Below are 17,230 nucleotides of genomic sequence, written 5' to 3'. Positions count from 1 at the left end.
ATATATTTTATATACTTAATACTTTAATAATAAGTATATTTTATAGACTTATTAATACTTATTAATTCGTACAAGTCAGTGAAAATCACAATAAAACGCAGCAGCCACAAAATCAATAGATAAAAATATCAGAATAAAAAAATAATTCTATTTACTGTATTGCTGTATTAATTTTAGTAGTAGTAATGAAAGTGATAGTTAAAAAAAGAAATAAATACATTTCCGCCTGTTCCAATGTATGTAATTAAATGACAATACATCTAATAATAATAATAATAATAATAATAATAATAATTAATAATAATAATACATCGGTATTTCTGGGTCTAGCGGCGGTCGATCGATTGCTCTGGCATCGACTGGCTCGCCCTCGCCACGGTAGGCAGAGTGGCGCACACACACACACACACACACACTGACACACACGTTAGTCTTACAGATGGCCACGGGCATGGACAACATCAAAGCAGGATGGTTCACAGAAACGTGTAAGTTGTGGCCCGGACAGGCGATGAGCCTCCAGGTGGAAGAGGTCCTCTACGACCGGAAGTCCAAGTTCCAAGATGTTATGGTGTTCAAGAGGTAAGCGGCCACTTGGCTACCGCGCTAGCTAACCGTTAGCGTCCACTAGCTACGGACGAAGCCGCTGCTCGTTGCTGTCCCGCTTGTTCGTGTTCATTGTAAACTTATTCGTTTGCTCGTAGTTGGTGCAAAGCGTTGAACCAGGCGGCCTAAGTGGACTCTTGTGTCGGTGGCGAGGGGCGCTAACTCCGGCTGGCGCCGAGTAACGGTGCGCTGATTGATGAGTGGCCGAGTGGAGCCTGAATGCGTCACTGTATGTGCAGATGGAGGAACCGAAACAAACTCTAATGCGTTAAAACCCTAAAAATTCTTACAGTAAAACCTTATTTTTGTACGCAAAACGATCACGCAAGAAATATGAATTCTGCTGAGTGTTTCCAAAAACCCGGCACAATTTGAATCATGTGTATCTAAATCTGCTCACACATACAGGGAGTTTATACATCAAGCACAACAATACAAAGTACAACATAGACGGATAAAAGTATCAAATATACATTAAGAGACACTACGATTATATAAATGCATACATAATTTAGCGAAAGTACGTAAACTAGGACCTTTTCCGGTCTCAAACGCACCATCTTAAGGTGTCTCAACCGGTTTGAGCTGAACTTGTTTAAACGCGTTTTGTGTTTGTTCTCCGTCTTGTTTGATTTCTTGATATCTTTATATATCAGAGTGTAGAATCTACAGTTTGGAGGAATTCAAGAAGGAGCTGTGATTTATGTCGTCAATGTGTGTGTTATGTCTCTATACTGTGTGTTTGTCCCAGCAAGGGTCCATTCAAAGTCATTAAGCATTTGCTCCAACACTGATATTCAGTTGGACGTGTTCCATTCACGATACAGCTGCGTTTGTGTTGCGTTTGCGTGAATGACGACGTGTGACCTTCCTGGGTTTGACATCTGCAAGCAACTGAGCTCACACTCAACATGGCCACACGTGAACTTTGACCCGGCAGACCGATTGTCTGCACAGCTGTGAGGCAACCCCCCCCCCCCCCCCCCCACACACACACACACACACGCACACACACACATACACACATATACACACATCCGTAATTCTCAAGATGATTCGCTGTGTTTCCAGTAAAACCTATGGGAACGTCCTGGTGCTGGACGGAGTCATCCAGTGCACCGAGAGAGACGAGTTCGCCTACCAGGAGATGATCGCCAACCTCCCTGTGTGCTGCCATCCCTCCCCCAAGAAGGTATCACACACACACACACACACACACACACTTTGCTGGGAAACTTTCCAGGCCGATCTGATGACATGGTGTGCATCTCTTATTCATCAGGTGCTCATTATCGGCGGTGGCGACGGCGGCGTGCTGAGAGAAGTCGTGAAGCATCCGCTGGTGGAGTCTGTGGTTCAGTGTGAGATCGATGAGGTGAGAGAACGGATCTGCATTCACCCGTGAACCCCTTTCCTGGCCGCTTCCTGGCTCACGCTGGTGTTTCCTGTGTGCAGGATGTGATTAACGTGTCTAAGCAGTACCTGCCTGGGATGGCTAAAGGCTTCTTCAGCCCCAAACTCACGCTCAACGTCGGCGACGGCTTTGAGTTCATGAAGCAGAACCAGGACGCGTTTGACGTCATCATCACAGACTCCTCAGATCCTGTCGGTAAGAGAGCGGAGAGGAAGAGGAGTCGCACACTCCTAACGCACAATTATCTCCTGTGTTTCATCTTCAGCAGACGTTCATGTTTTGACTTCTGTGTTTATCTTTCAGGCCCGGCTGAGAGTTTGTTCAAGGAGTCGTACTACCAGCTGATGAAGACGGCGTTGCGGAAGGGCGGAATCCTTTGTTGCCAGGGTAACGTGAACATCATGCATGTTATGTCGGTGATTGTCTTGCGGCGCCGACCTGAGTCAAAGTCGCTCACGTGCTGCTGACTCAGCGTCCGCTCGGCGACCTCGCTCTGGGTTTAGTCTCCGTGCTGTGACGCCTGACAGGAAGTGCCCTCTCCTCTGCTCTTCACAGGCGAGTGTCAGTGGCTCCACCTGGAGCTCATCAAAGAGATGCGGACCTTCTGTAAGACCTTGTTCCCGGTGGTGGACTACGCCTACTGCACCATCCCCACCTACCCCAGCGGCCAGATCGGCTTCATGCTCTGCAGTAAAAACCCTGTGAGTGTCGTCATGCTGCCGCACCTCCACGCTGATCCGCACCCTGTTGCACAACTAACCGCTCTGCTTGTGTTTTTGAAAGGAAACAAATTTCCGGGAACCGGTTAGACAACTGACAAAAGACGAGGTGGAATCTATGAACCTGGAATATTACAACTCAGCTATTCACAAAGCGTCCTTCATCCTCCCCGAGTTTGCCAGAAAGGTACAGAACACGGAGCCGTCGCAACCTCACACACCTCAGAGTGGATCAGTCAGTCTAAACTCTTACTTTACTACTTCCTGTCTCTGCCACAGGTCCTTAATGAAGCATGATGGACGCGTCGCTCCTCGTCCGGCCCCCCCTGACCCTCCAGCTGCTTCACCTCCTCAACGCTCAGCCTCGTCCAGCAGCTCCCCTCCCACACACACACACACACACACACACACACACACACACACACACACACACCACAGAAAGCTGTGGAGTGAGAGAACAAATGAATCATGCTCGTGTGGGAAGTAGGCGTTCCCTCCTCCTCCGCCTCCTCCGGTCTTACAGCTCCGTCTCTATTTATTTTATTTTTCCGGTGTTTTTGGACTTCTTCTTTTTTTGTTTTTCTCCTTCTTCTTCTTCTTCTTCTTCCTCTTCCCCGTCTCCATTGTTTCTGGTGAAGGACAGTCTATTGAAGGAGCACCTCCCTATATATCGGTTGAAAGAAATATTGGTAAATGTTTCCTTTGCGCTCGTAGTCCAAACCCGTCTGTCACAGAGCGGCCCACAGAGCGACCCACAGAGCGACCCACAGAGTTTCCCTTTAAAGCCTCACAGGGATCATGCTTTATCCCCCCCCCCCCCCCCCCCCTCGTTTAAACCTTGTTTGTCCTTTGAATGTTTCTCGTTTCAGATCATCAGATTCTCAGCTGTCTGTCTCTCTGGTATGTCCGTCTGTCTGTCTCATGGTGGCTATAGCCTCTGTTAGTCTCACGGTTCAGGGTGGTACGACTATTTATTTTTCCGTGCTAACCTCAAAGTCTAACAACACTACCTATCAGTCCATAATCCACATTTAATCTGTGTCGGGAATAAATGTCTTACCTGAGCGACGCAATTGTGTTTTTATAAGAGTTCTGAACTGTAATAATAAATCAGTGACATCAGTGTGTGTGTGTGAGAGTGTAAGAAATACAACCTTTCATTCGTTTTACTGTGACTGAATACAGGTGAGCCCAGCTAAGCCTATAGGTGAGTACAGCTGAGTCTGAGTACAGCTGAGCCTGAGTACAGCTGAGCAGCTCAGGCAAGAAATGAGGATCTAAGAAAGGGTTAAACTACTAAATCAAAAATGTAAATACAGAGAATTTTGAAATTGCTTCTGAAAAATCGAAAGAAAAATGTAAAACCCCTCAAAGAAAGAAAGATATTCAGGATGCTTATGGATTTATTTAGTTTTTATTGATTTAATAAAATGCACATTTTCATAAAGGATTAAAAAAATATTGAGGAAATGTTGACAAAGATTCAGGAAAATGTTTAAATCAAATAATCATCAGGGGAAACTTTTAATCACACAAAACATGTAGACAAGATCAAATATTTTTGATTGCAAGGAATTCTTGAAAATTAAATAAAAAGAAAAATCTCTCGTTTTGCAAATCGCAAATTTTTAATACCAGTTCAGTAAATATCACGGTTGTTTACAAGCTGACAACCACGGTTCCGAGAAGCTTTAACAGCTTTTTCAAATTCCGATCACAACTAATGATTGATCCTAAATGTCACGCAAGTAAATAAATCCTTGATGTGCAGTTGTAGTGTTCAGACACCAGAGGGCAGCATTTGGTTATGTATGGAGCTAGTTCCATCAAACGGAATCTGTTTTAAACCATTTAATGTCAAATTATTCCTCCAAAGTCACATCAATTTTTGAGAAATATGAAAAATCCTGCTTCTCTTTGTTGCATCAACTTGTTGCACAATCCTGTGCTGTGTTCCAAAGCTCAATACTTCATTACATTCCTGTCATATTTAATACTGCAGTCATGGCTTTGCTCTTCTTTTTTGTTAATTCTTATTCACATAATTCTCTAAATGAATCTCTCCTCCACTGTCGTTAGTGTAACCATAAATATTCAATCTGACTTCCCTTGTAGGATCAATAACGTCCATGCTGCCATCACACAGATGTATTCCCCTCCTCAGGACTCTGCTGTGTTTAAATAATGACACCTGTGCCTTTAGAAAGAGGGATCTGACCTCACTTGTAGTCTTTTACTCTTTAATAAACGACGGTCAGCGAGAAATCCTCCGCCGTTTGGTGAAGGATGGCTCATTGTGATCACGCCGAAGTGCTGCTGCTGGCAACAAACCAGGGTTTCACACACATTGATCAGATTTAGTGGGAGTTTCTCTCTAAAGTCTCCTGCAGCAGACACCTTTAAGGAAGCCGGATCCATGTGTGCTCATCTCTGTTCGGCTCCAGGCTCCAGGCTCCAGGCTCCAGGCTCCAGGCTCCAGGCTCCCTCACGTCAGCACTGTAGAGACAAGTCTTTTCCGAAAGTGCAGCCAATCCATTTGAACATTGAGCGAAGCTGTGACAGAAGTACAGTGTGTGTACTCTGTTTGTTCACTGTGTGTGTACACTGTAGGTGGCAGTCTGTAGTTACTGTGGTACTGCAGTCATATACAGATTTGCGGGATTGGCAGAAGGTTTAAGTAGATGAGGATATGTTTGTCTGCAGGCATGATGTCATCAGGAACATGAGGAGTAAATGTTGTGTTTGCTCTCGTGGTGGTTTAGGAGTTTCTGTACCTTTGTTTCTGAAGAGTACATGTTGTGGATTTTGGTCTTTTCCTGCATGTTTATGTTGAAAATAAGGAGTTTGTGTTATTTTTAATTATTGAGCTTCTCGTCTGTAGAAATGCATCCAGTAACACAAACCCACAGGCTGACGCTTAAAAATGTCCTGTTTTCACTCTGCTGCACGGTGGTGTTGAAGCAAGAAAGCGGTTTAATGAACTGTGTTTGTATATTAAAGCAAAAGTTTCCAAATGGAGCCTTTAGACCACAGAGGAAGTCTGATGACCAACTTCATATGAAGAGTTCACTTTAAGGTTTTACTTTTCATTCAATTTGTCTTTTGTTTGCCACCTCAAACGCTGCGGCACCAGAAGATCAATCGACTGGACGGGACAGATGTGACATTTGTGTCCAGAAACAAACGAGGCCTCTGGAATGGAGAAATATGATTTTCTATGGCTTGTTTGTTTGTTTATGAAGGAATCATCGATAGAAGAATCCATTTCATTTTGTTGTTGAAATGACAAAGGACAGACACATTCAGTGTGACATACAGCCTGAGACGAGCTTAAACAAGGGGAAATAAAACATCTAAAGTGCTCCTGTAAGCTGCAGCGTAGTAGTATTGAGCGTATTTAACCCTTTATGCACTGAGCTGTTGCTATGAATACCAGAGATTGATGCACAAGATGGTTTAGTTTAAGTTTGTGCTTAGAACTCATTGAAGGAAAAAATCCAGCTGAGAGTTGAAGCGAATTCTCCAAACGAGTTCCAGCAGCCGGAGTTTGTGTCTGAGCGCCTGGATCCACGCAGATGATCGAGTGATGTGAGAGGAAGTGAGGCTGAGCTGCTGTCACTCCAACTTTCACTCACTTTTTAAAAACTAATCTCAATTTATTCAACTGAAATGATCTTTCTTAAGGTTGTGTTCAGTTCTGTCCAGCACAAATTTACCAAAAACTCTCAAAAATATTCTCTCCTTCTGTCAGTAAACTTCATCTTCACTGGAACACGTCCGTCTCTTTAGTCTGTACATTTCTCCATGACCTCACTGTTTGCTTCGGAGATACTTGAATGCAGAGACGTCGGTGAAAAGGATGAAGATGTGTGAGATCTTCCGTCTGTGGCCTGCTTGTTCACTGAGCAGGGGCGGCTCCACAGATCCCAGGGGCTCCCTACCCTCAGTATGGTTTGAAGGATCCTGGGGCCCAACAACAGGTCCACATGTCCCCTCCCTGATCGTAACCCCCCCCCTTGCCCCCCAGGGTATCGGTGGGTGGAGAACTGCTGCAGACTTCTCTAACGACCCATCAGTCATTTCCCTCGGGATAATAAACTTTCATCTTATCTTATCTTATCTTAGTGATGTGCGCTCCCCGAAGCTTGAAATCCCCAGATTCCGGCCGAGTGTCAGACGGTTCAATTGTAATCTGCAGGTGTGTGAGAGACTTGTGGAGCTCTGTGACAGGAATCAGATGTCGGGCGTCATGTCAAACACCAGGATGAGCTGGTGATCGATGTGGCGTCTCGCTTTTTATCCTGCCGGAGTTTTGTTTGATTGCCTTCCCAGGTGAGACTCAACCTTTAGTTTGGAGCGCGGGAGCGTCGCTGCATCACCAGTTGTGAAATTGGTCCATCAACCTGCAGGAGTTTGTAGGCTGTCAATCAAAGCCCAGCCTGATGGACACATTAGCCCAGATGATGCTTTTACCGCGGTGACGTCGCCGTTGTTTGTCACCGATGTTCCCGCTCGCAATTTGTCAAAAAGGTTAAAGCGCTTTGAGCTTCCATTTGTTTTCTGCTGACCTCTTCGTCTGACTCCCCTCTTCCTCACTCGTGTACACACATCCCCCCCGACACACACACACACACACACCGCATGCATCCCACCCACCTCCCTCCGTCAGACATACACCCACCACTCGCTACGTCAGCTTCAGACAGGGTGGGGGGAGAGAGAGAGAGAGAGGGAGAGAGGGAGAGGGGGAGTGAGAGAGAGGTGTATAAATAAAAGAGTGAGGGTCTTTGGAGGAAGAGCAGCAGAAACATCCGCTTTCCAAAGAAGTGAGCAGCTTCCTCCAACTGCACGCCACTTTCTCCACCTTTTTCCTTCAGAGAGGCTTACATACACACTCACACACACGCACACACACTCTCCTTTTTCAGCTTGAAAGGACACACACACACACGCACACACTCGCTCTGCTCCGTCCTCTCTCACAGCATGCAGCTCCTGGTGGTCTTAGCGGCTCTCATGGGGGTTCTGCTCAGCGTTAGAGCAGCGGCCGTGCTTCCTGTGGACGACAGGAGCCCCGTCCACGTGAACAGGGTGAGACACACACACCTACACACACACTAGGCCATTTCTGATTTAAGATGCAATTGTTAAGGGATCTTTTTACGGACATTAAGCTGACTTTTATGATGGATAAGTGCAGGATTCTGTGGGGAAAATTGAGCTAAAACTAAGATTAAGAGGTCAAAACTGAGATTTAAAGTTAATTGTAATGTTTCTAAAAAATCGTTTGACACTGAGAAAGAGGAAGAACTGTATTGTTTAATTTGTGCATTTTTAAATTATTTAAATAGAAGATGATGATATTGGGTGAAGATCTCCTTCGCTTCAAAGACATTTCACTGACTCTCTCTCTCTCTCTCTCTCTCTCTCTCTCTCTCTCTCTCTCTCTCTCTCTCTCTCTCTCTCTCTCTCTCCTCTCTCTTTCCCTCTCTCAGGAGCTGAGTAAGGAGCGAAAGGAGCTGATCCTGAAGCTGGTGTCCGGCTTGCTGGACGGAGCTCTGGACTCCAACATGTTGCCTGGGGACTCGTCTCCCATGGAGCTGGAGGAGCCGCTGGAGTCTCGGCTAGAGGAGCGGGCCGTCTACAACCGGCTATCACTGCCTCAGCGTGACCGCAAGGCCCCCTGTAAAAACTTCTTCTGGAAAACTTTCACCTCCTGCTAACGCCGCCGGCTCGACTGTGCTCCGCTCCAACTCGTCCTCCTCCTCTTCCTCAGACCGACATGAACTGTAGTAGACTCAGCTGTACATACGATATCACCTGCACCTGTCAGCATCCACGGACTTCACTCAGACACTGTGTGTGTTTGAATATTGATGATTTATTGATCTTGCTCTGTAAACTATCAATGTATTTATGTATGTAATTATTTATTTCAGGGTCAATAAAGCATGGATATAATATTTGAGACGATGAGTTAATCGCTTTTCTTGAAGTCAACGGTGTCAAAACCAGGATGCAACTTATTATACTAACTAATAATAATAATAATAATATATAATATAATAACTTAACATAATCCAACATGATGGAATGAAAACAGATGGAGGATAATGAAGCACAATCAATAATCCATCACAAACGCATCATTCTCAGATTGATAGTGGATTTTTGTGGTCATTGCCAAAATTTAAGAGAGAATACTCCAATAATAATACATGAAACAATATTAACAACATTAAGATTAAACAAAAAGATCCCTCAAATGTGGTTACTGAAGAGAAGTGACGACACAGCAGAAGCAAAACCTTTTACAAGCAGCAAAATCAACAAAATTGGCGGAAAAATCAGTTAAACTTTACATTAAAATGCAAATATAACAACAATAATGCTTGACTGTGCATAAAAAATAACAAAGTCTGTTCAGTACATATGATTCATGTGTGTGTGTGTGTGTGTGTGTGTGTGTGTGTGTGTGTGTGTGTGACAACCAAACCTCTCCCCTCGGGTTGCTGATGAGTTCCTGTGGCTTTAATGGATTGTTATTCTGCGTCTTTATTTTGGTGACAAAACAGAGAAAAGTGTGTGTGGCTGTTGTCGGGTTGCCAGATCCTATACGTGTCATAATTGCATTCCTAAACTCACGGCAGTCTGAAGCTGCAGACACATTTAGGGAGACCCTGCGTGTCACCTTCTTTATGAAAAGGCATCAATGTTTCATTTTGTTTCATTTCGTCCAAACATACGGAGACGTGCGGCTCCGACTGAGCAGAATGTAATTATGTCGCTCTGAACTTTGTGACCTTACAGCAGAATATTCTTCCATCTTGTCGAGGATACACACAAACTTCATTATCAGCAAAGAGGAAAGTGTGAAAGGGAGCAGCAGAGGAGTTTATTATGTTTATAGGATTTCATTTATGCATTGATTTTATGGATTCATGTTGTGACTAAAAATACATTTTAACACAAATTGGTGCTGACGTGTGTGAGGACGGCAAAGCGGCTGCAGCAGCTTTGCGAGGCGATCCTTATTAATGCCTCGCCACAGGTTTGAGGGAGAAGCTTCAGTGACTTATCACACATCATTGAACATGCGGGGAAAGTGAATACATCAGCCTCGTACCTCGTGTCCACACACAGCTGACATTTACTGACCGCAGCCGGCTGGAAAGCGGTTAAAGGTTGTTTTAACTATGACACCACACAAAGCCTTTTAAGCCTTTTTTCCTCCTTTTCAGCTTCTTTCCCGCTCGCATCTTGTTGGTGTCGCAGTCCTCCATGTTCGGTAGTTAGAGCACAGGGCAGAGATAATGACCCGTTCCCCGCGTGACCCTGTCAACCTGCTGCTTTTTCGATTCTCAAATCAAACGACACCCTGAGCTCCTTTCTCCGTCTTGTTACAATTACCACATGTCCCCTCGGCCCTTCTGGCATGTGTGAGTAATCAATGTGTGTGTGTATGTGTGTGTGTATTGTAAGCATGTGCAGAGAGGTTGGGTGAAGTGGAGGAGACGCTGACCCGGCCTCGTGTTTGGAGGTTTTAATCGGGCGTACGTTTCATGATTTCAAACAGAAGAAGTCATTCCAAATCCTTGGAGCGTCTCCAGTTCCAGTGAGTGGAGTTGATGAATCTGGATTTAACCTTGAATATCAGCTGCTTCCATCTAATCTGTCACACAGGTTCACTTTCTGATCAGATCAACGCACTGAGGAGAAACACTGGTATTATGTTTGGAATTGTTTTTTGTGGTACAGACAAATAAACACAACTTTTTTCTTTGTTGTCTCAGCGAAGTTTCATCTGTGAATTTTAAGAATCTTAAAAACGAATGATGCTGTTCAACAGAAATGTTTTCTATTGAGCAATTCTGAGCAATTCTGATACTAAAGTGACATGGGTTTGCACTTCACGTTCACCTTCATGCATTTTCTTCCTTTTTAATGAGCTGATATTGTGTCCTGCTGCTCTGTCTAATTCATTTTTTAGGATTTAATGAAAACCGACTATAAAAAAGTTGTCCAGAGAAGAATTACAGCAAAACATTGACAACACTCGCTCATGTCAAACTCAATTCTATGTCTAATTGGAAGCTGGAACTTTAAACTTACATGAGCGACATTATACTTTGTGATTTGAAAGCTGAAATTGCGTAACATGGCGGCCATACATCACACAGAGTAAAAGCACAAACCTGTTTGGAGGAATCATCAGGATTCCCACTCTGGCCTCCCCTGATGTTTACCTCTCTCCTCTGCATTTATGTAACGTGCTGCACTTTGAAGATGGATTCACCAACTAAACCTGAGTCTTTGTTATTTTTAAACACTGGTACATATGAAGTCACATTTAAATTTTGAATTACACAGTCCTCTCCCCTCCTTCAGATCAAAAGGAAAGCCAATAAGATGCTTGGCTGGCAGGCATCAGCTTTGATGTTCGCTGCTCTGCGTTGCTCATTGCAGCCCAGGGGCACAAAGTGAGAGTGGGCAGCACCTCCACCACCAGCCAAACTCTTTCCTGTTTACACACACACACACACACACACACACACACACACACACACACACACACACACACTCACAAATACTGATTGGCGTCAGGAATTGGCAAGGAGTTATTATGGAGGAATTATTTTCTTTATCATGTTGAATATTTATCCTGTATCATTCATTGTTGTTTTTGTTGTTATAGCAAAAGAAAACATAGACCTAGATAGATATTCTCCTCAAACTTGGAGATGTTGAAACTCTTTGATGATGTGGTCCTGCTCGTTGCACATCGACGCGGCGTGATGAGCTGCAATCAAGCCGGCTCGCAGCTTCCTCTGCCTATTCAGCGTCACATAAAGGAGACGGTGGCAGAAAGCGTGCAATTACCTGGATTACACACAACTCATCTACAAGTGGTGTTTTCGGGGGGATTTGGTATTGTCTGCTCCTCTCCAAGGGTCCTGAACATCTGCACAATGACAATATGTGTGATAAGTGTCATCATAAGTGGCATCATCGCTTGAACCACCTGTAATTGAATCAGTCCTGTAAACTCTGTGAATCGAGCACATTTGAAGATCATTATCTCCTCTTCATGCCGTTCTGAGTGACGCAGAGACCAACACAAAGTTAAGTTTAGGGCTCTTTTGCGAGGACTGTTGGTGTTTTCTGTTGTAGAATCCACACGTTTGTTTGTCTGCTTTCATTAACATCATTACTTAGCGGCTAATCAGGTGAAATGCAGAGGGTGGATAGAGGAGTATGCAGGTTGCCACAGTAACCTTGAGTATGTGATCACAGCAAATAAATATAAAGTTGAATGTGAACAGACTGCAGTTCTTCACCTGTCCATCAGCGGTCACTGTTGCGTTCCCTCCCCTGCTCCTCACCTCACCTCACCTGATCAGCTGACTGCTCACATGGAGCAGACGTTTCTCTTTGGGTTGGACTTTCTCATCATTTCTTCCCTGGTGAGTCATCTATAGCGTCGACCTCATGACTTAGAAACTCTGGAATGTGAGACAGCGCTGTCTGTTTGTTAAATCTTACATTGATCTCGTGACTTTTGACCTCTGTTTGTCTGCCTGCACTTTGTAAAGCATGTGGTTTGGTTCATAGCGACAATTATCAGTTTTAAAAATCAGATTTTGATCAGATTTGGAAGGTTAGACGGGGTTTTTGGGGTCAGGACCTTTCACTAATGATTTGTTTTCACAAAATACCACAACCCAGAATGCCATGAGGGAAATATCTGCTGTTTGTCAGAGTAACATTTGAAGTCTGCATTTAGGTCGTATGTGACTTTATGTTATCCTGCTTAGTGCACAGCTGCTCCCCAAAGAAGTGAGTCCACACAGTATATTAACCTGAATATATTGCTATTTATAAACTTTTAGCTAGCTACAGTTCATATGTAGAAGCCTTCTTAAAGTTATTTCCATTTAATGTGAAATGCGACATAGTGAACAGACGTATGTGGGAGAGTAAATCTAGTTGCTTTTCAGTTTGAAAATCTGCCACATGTCTATATATGACAAGAAGGAAATGCTAGTTTGTAGCGGGAGCATGCCTATGTTCCCTCAGCCCTATGTTCCCTCAGCCCTATGTTCCCACAGCCCTATGTTCCCACAGCCCTATGTTCCCTCTTTTTTCAAAATTATGCCTTAAATCTTAGAAATGAGGGAACATAGGGCTGTGGGACCATTGGGCTGAGGGAACATAGGGCTGACCCCGTTTGTAGCTGCGTTGCTAGTTTGAAGCTGCGTTGCTAGTTTGTAGCTTGACAGGAATGCTGTCAAACTGCGGGCAACTCTTGGTGAAGTGATCTAAAGTAGCTTGGCTCTGTGAAACAGCAGCAAACTCTTTGTGCTTTCTGCCAGGTCACTGTGTTTGTCTGTGTGTTCCACAGAGGCGTCGGCTTCCATTTTCATCCAGCGCTCCTGATAATCTAGAGACAAATGACGTCATGGTTCCTTAAACTGGCCTGGACCGGTCTGCTGAGGCCTAATTAACGCCTCTGCAGCACTTCAGAGGTAAAGTGTGAACAGACGCATCATCCTCTGCCATCTCTCTATCAACAAACACTCGTATGATGGGAGAGGGAATTGATTTACGAGAAAGGGACTGAAATGATGTTTCTGTTTATCTGTCCAGATTACTGCAGTTGATATGCTTGATTTAACATCTCTGAAAGCTTGTAATCAGATTAAATGGCCACCGCAGTGAGTTAGAATATAGATATAACAGAAAAATGGAACATCCTCATTTGTTATACAACGGCTCCAGTGGTCTTGTTTGGAAAGCAGGAGTGTGTTTGTTTTATCTAAGTGAGCTTTATGAACCCAGAGCCTTCAGCAGGCTGACTGGAGAGCTGCTGCATTATGAAGTCAAATCCAGATATAAATATATGTATTTTTAAAGGAAGGACATGAATACTGGAGCTGTGTGTGTACGTGTGTGTGTGTGTGTGCAGGCAGGCAGGTTACTCAGAGATCATTAGTGGCTTTCAGAGAGAGTTCTGCTCCGTTCATGTTCTCTTTGATTGATCTCATGTCTCTATCACGCTGATCAAATGTTACTTTCTGTATTTTCCTTCATTCAGAGCACATTGCTTATTTGAGGACGGAATTGTAAATATTAACAAATAGAAGATTTTAAAAGATTTTCCAGAGGGATCATGATGAGCGACATCATCCGGAATATTTAGTCTTTGACAGCTGAAAGATGCTTGTTGGACGTCAGCAGAGCTTCCTGCCACATGCAGGCTACTCCCGTCTGGGAGAAGCGAGGAGATTGGACAGATTGTTTCCCCAAACAGGGACTAATGATGCTTGATGGCTTATTCAGCTGCCCAAAGCCGGCACTAAAAGCTGATCATTACAGGGCCCTGTGCTCTTTCAGCGCTAAAGCCACGGCTCAGAAAATGAGCTGTCACGGGAATGAGGAAGGGATGCAGCACAATGGTCACTATAGTGATCCTGTTCTGTCCTGCATGCCGCTACTTTAGGAAGCAGGGAAAGGTCTGATTGGTGTTAGAGCAAAACACAGGTTGCAAAGGCTTCAAGTGCTGCAGAATGCTCGCAGCGGAATTCATTTGAGGTACATTCATGAAGGCATAATTAGTGCATTATCAAGGAGTGGATGGTGCTGAAAACGTGCAGTTATGTAGGTAAAGATTACAAATCCACAAAACTTACTTTAGAATTCATGTATATATTTTTTGCCCGTGGCAATCGGACTCATGAACGACATGAACATCATCATTAACATGAGGAATTGTGCTGCCAGTAGAGACTGAGGCTCAGAAATTCAATGCTTATGAATTTATAAATGAATCAATGTAAATATGCCTGATATTGACCAAGCAGTGCAAGTATACACACATAATGTATGCAGTCCAATTTGATATGCAGAGGGTACAAATAAAAATAAGTCAAGCTCATTTTAATCTAAATGAATATCACATACAATGTTACAAAGGACTTCACAAGACACACAAAGCCTTAAGAAAATGCTAGAAACCCCAGAGAGGAAATTCAGTAAGGGATCTGCTCTCCTCCGATGGCCAGGTGTGCTAAAGAAGTAACAAGTAGAGGAAGAAAAAATACAACAACTGAGCCCTGATCCAGATTCAGATCAATAATACACAGCAGTAAAAATTCATGAATAAAAGATCAAGTCAGTGTGTGGACAGCAGGATGATATATGTAAAATGATTATTCTCTTTAGGTCTCAGTTGCCCAATTCAAAACACAGTGGTGATATTAAAGGCGGCATTACAATGCGGAGGAGGATTTGCTTTGCTACACGAACACGAAACATGTAAAGATTAATTGGTTTGTGCTTCGTTGACCGGCTGAATGAAGCTGAATACTAATCTCATCAACCATGGTTCTGAGATCTCCTGTTAGGATGTCGGTGTCTGCTGTATGTGTCTCATAGATGTTCAAATAAACCTCCCGCCGGTTCTCTGGTGCTGTTACGGTTATGAAACTGTCAATGTTTAAGAAATATCCCCCACCAGAAATTCACTATTAGAAGCAAACAAAACCCTGACAAGAGTAAAGCCTGTTTATCTTGCTATAGATCACCAAATAGAAATTAAAGTGCTTTTCTTTGAGCTTGTTTTAGGAAGTAATATATTAAAACCGTAGTACAAATTGTGGGATAAACTTATGTTGCATTCAGCGGCGTCCACATGGAGAACTATTCTCCATTTACATGAGTGATTATAACATTAAATACACCTGTGATGTGAAAGAAAGACAATTATCTGCTTGAAAAATCCCTATTTATGATTTATCAGGGGTATCAATAATTGTGTCCTAATCATCTTTTTTATCTTATCTTAAATAATGTTACATCGAAATTCAAAGTGTCTGTTTCTGTTGGATATATACTGGATGCCTTTTACTTTGGTCAGTTTCCACTTATTTCAGAGGAAATTGTGGGGTTTATGTTTTTATTTTAAGCATACCAACACTTTGAGGTCAGGTCTGAGTATAATGGCCACTTTTCTCTGCGGGTTTCTGCTCGTGTTCTGTTCCCTGCCGGCTCTTTGGAGCTGCCAGTTCAACAGCAAGCCTGTGTTTGACCCGTTTACCAGCTTTACCTTTTGGATTAGTTTGCCTGCCTGACAGTCTTTTACAAACAAACGTGTTCACAAAGGCAAAGGCTTAAACCTGAAACCAGGTTTAGTTTCGGAGGCGGAAGTTAACAAAACACAGCTATCGACACAAATGTGAAAGAAATAATCACTCAGGTTTGGTCCTAGTCTTGTTAATTCACCACCAGCTGTTTGATTTGTGGCGCTCGTACGGGGGGAAGCTGTGTAAAAATCTTGTTATCTATTGCTGGCTGCTGTCACCACAGTTCATTATATCATTTTGGCTTTTACGCTGACGCTGAACTGGAGCTGAACCAGCAGCCTCTCATGTTTGATGGCGTCATAAGAAGAATCAGACTGCAGGGGACGGAGAAAGAGCCACTGGACGATATTGACCATCTTGTTCAAACCCTTCAATGTCCTGTATGATCTGGACAGTATGGATCTCCAATCACACAGTTGACACGGCCTTGATTAGCCACCTGAACGCTACGTGTTTACCTCAGCCTCTGCACCTGGAATAGATGTGTTGCTACAGCAGAAGATGAGAATCTCAAGTAATGTCATTTTCTCACAGTAGTGCTGTTTTATGAGTATTTCCATCCCGGCTGGACCCTTGTGAAATGCGCTCCGACTGATTGCAGTCGCTCTAACAGCACAGAACAACACAAAATGGCCCGGCCGCAATCGAGACCAGAGAAAGTGATGTGAACCGCTGACCTCCTAAATGTCACGGCGGCGTGACGGGGGACGGCCACGGCACTTATTTAATAGTGACACATGAAGTCGCCACCAGGAGAATCGTGCCATTACTCATATTGGAAATCCATGTTTAATGTTCAGCCTGACCATCATTATTCTCCAGACTAACAGACCTGAAAATGTTCAATCAATTACACAAGAAATAATTAATATGGCTACTGCAGCTATTGAGTCATGGCCTGTCAGCACTGTTACATAATTCAATATCGATGATCTGTGTATGTTGCTGATGAGTCAGTGTGGTGACATAAGTCGTATAGCCTCTGAAAATAAATGTGTTAAAGAACAAATGTAAGTTAAATGTGGAGGATGTGGATATGTGGAGGATGAAAGGATCTTTTCTCTGTCCAGTCAACCTGTGAATGGACGAGAGGTTTCTTCTGTCACTTACAGATTCCACTTTAGGTCTAGAAATCCGTTTGAGATGCGACGATTAAAACAGGCTGAGGCCCCATAATGAAGGAAAGGAAGCAATGGAGGATGCAGCACCTGTGTGACATTTCTCATCATTGTTTCCTCGCACCAACAGACTGCTTTACTGCCTTTTGGCGGCTCGCTGAATAGCTAAAGCGGGGGCCCGGATGAATTAGCGGGGAAATGGCCGTATTTGTTATCTGCGCCAAAAGAGGC

The 17,230-nt window shown here is 43.7% G+C and overlaps 2 protein-coding genes across 2 annotated transcripts; both read left to right on the top strand.

Moving 5' to 3' along the window:
* Positions 1-355: 355 nt before the first annotated feature.
* On the top strand, positions 356-3,861 carry srm (spermidine synthase). Its single transcript, XM_076163476.1, has 8 exons — positions 356-582; positions 1,678-1,798; positions 1,889-1,981; positions 2,062-2,215; positions 2,324-2,407; positions 2,576-2,721; positions 2,804-2,926; positions 3,019-3,861. The coding sequence occupies exons 1-8, from the start codon at positions 440-442 to the stop codon at positions 3,034-3,036; spliced, it is 882 nt and encodes a 293-aa protein (XP_076019591.1). The 5' UTR covers positions 356-439; the 3' UTR covers positions 3,037-3,861.
* A 3,864-nt stretch (positions 3,862-7,725) lies between these two features.
* Positions 7,726-8,462, top strand: sst6.1 (somatostatin family member 6.1). Its single transcript, XM_076163478.1, has 2 exons — positions 7,726-7,830; positions 8,235-8,462. The coding sequence occupies exons 1-2, from the start codon at positions 7,726-7,728 to the stop codon at positions 8,460-8,462; spliced, it is 333 nt and encodes a 110-aa protein (XP_076019593.1).
* Positions 8,463-17,230: the final 8,768 nt, after the last annotated feature.

Source organism: Genypterus blacodes, unplaced genomic scaffold (assembly GCF_046128005.1).
Source record: "Genypterus blacodes isolate CSIRO-AG114 ecotype Tasmania unplaced genomic scaffold, CSIRO-AGI_Gbla_v1 ptg000131l_1, whole genome shotgun sequence".
NCBI lineage: Eukaryota > Metazoa > Chordata > Actinopteri > Ophidiiformes > Ophidiidae > Genypterus > Genypterus blacodes.
The sequence above is the reverse complement of the archived record's forward strand: the minus strand, read 5'-3'. Positions and strand labels throughout refer to the sequence as shown.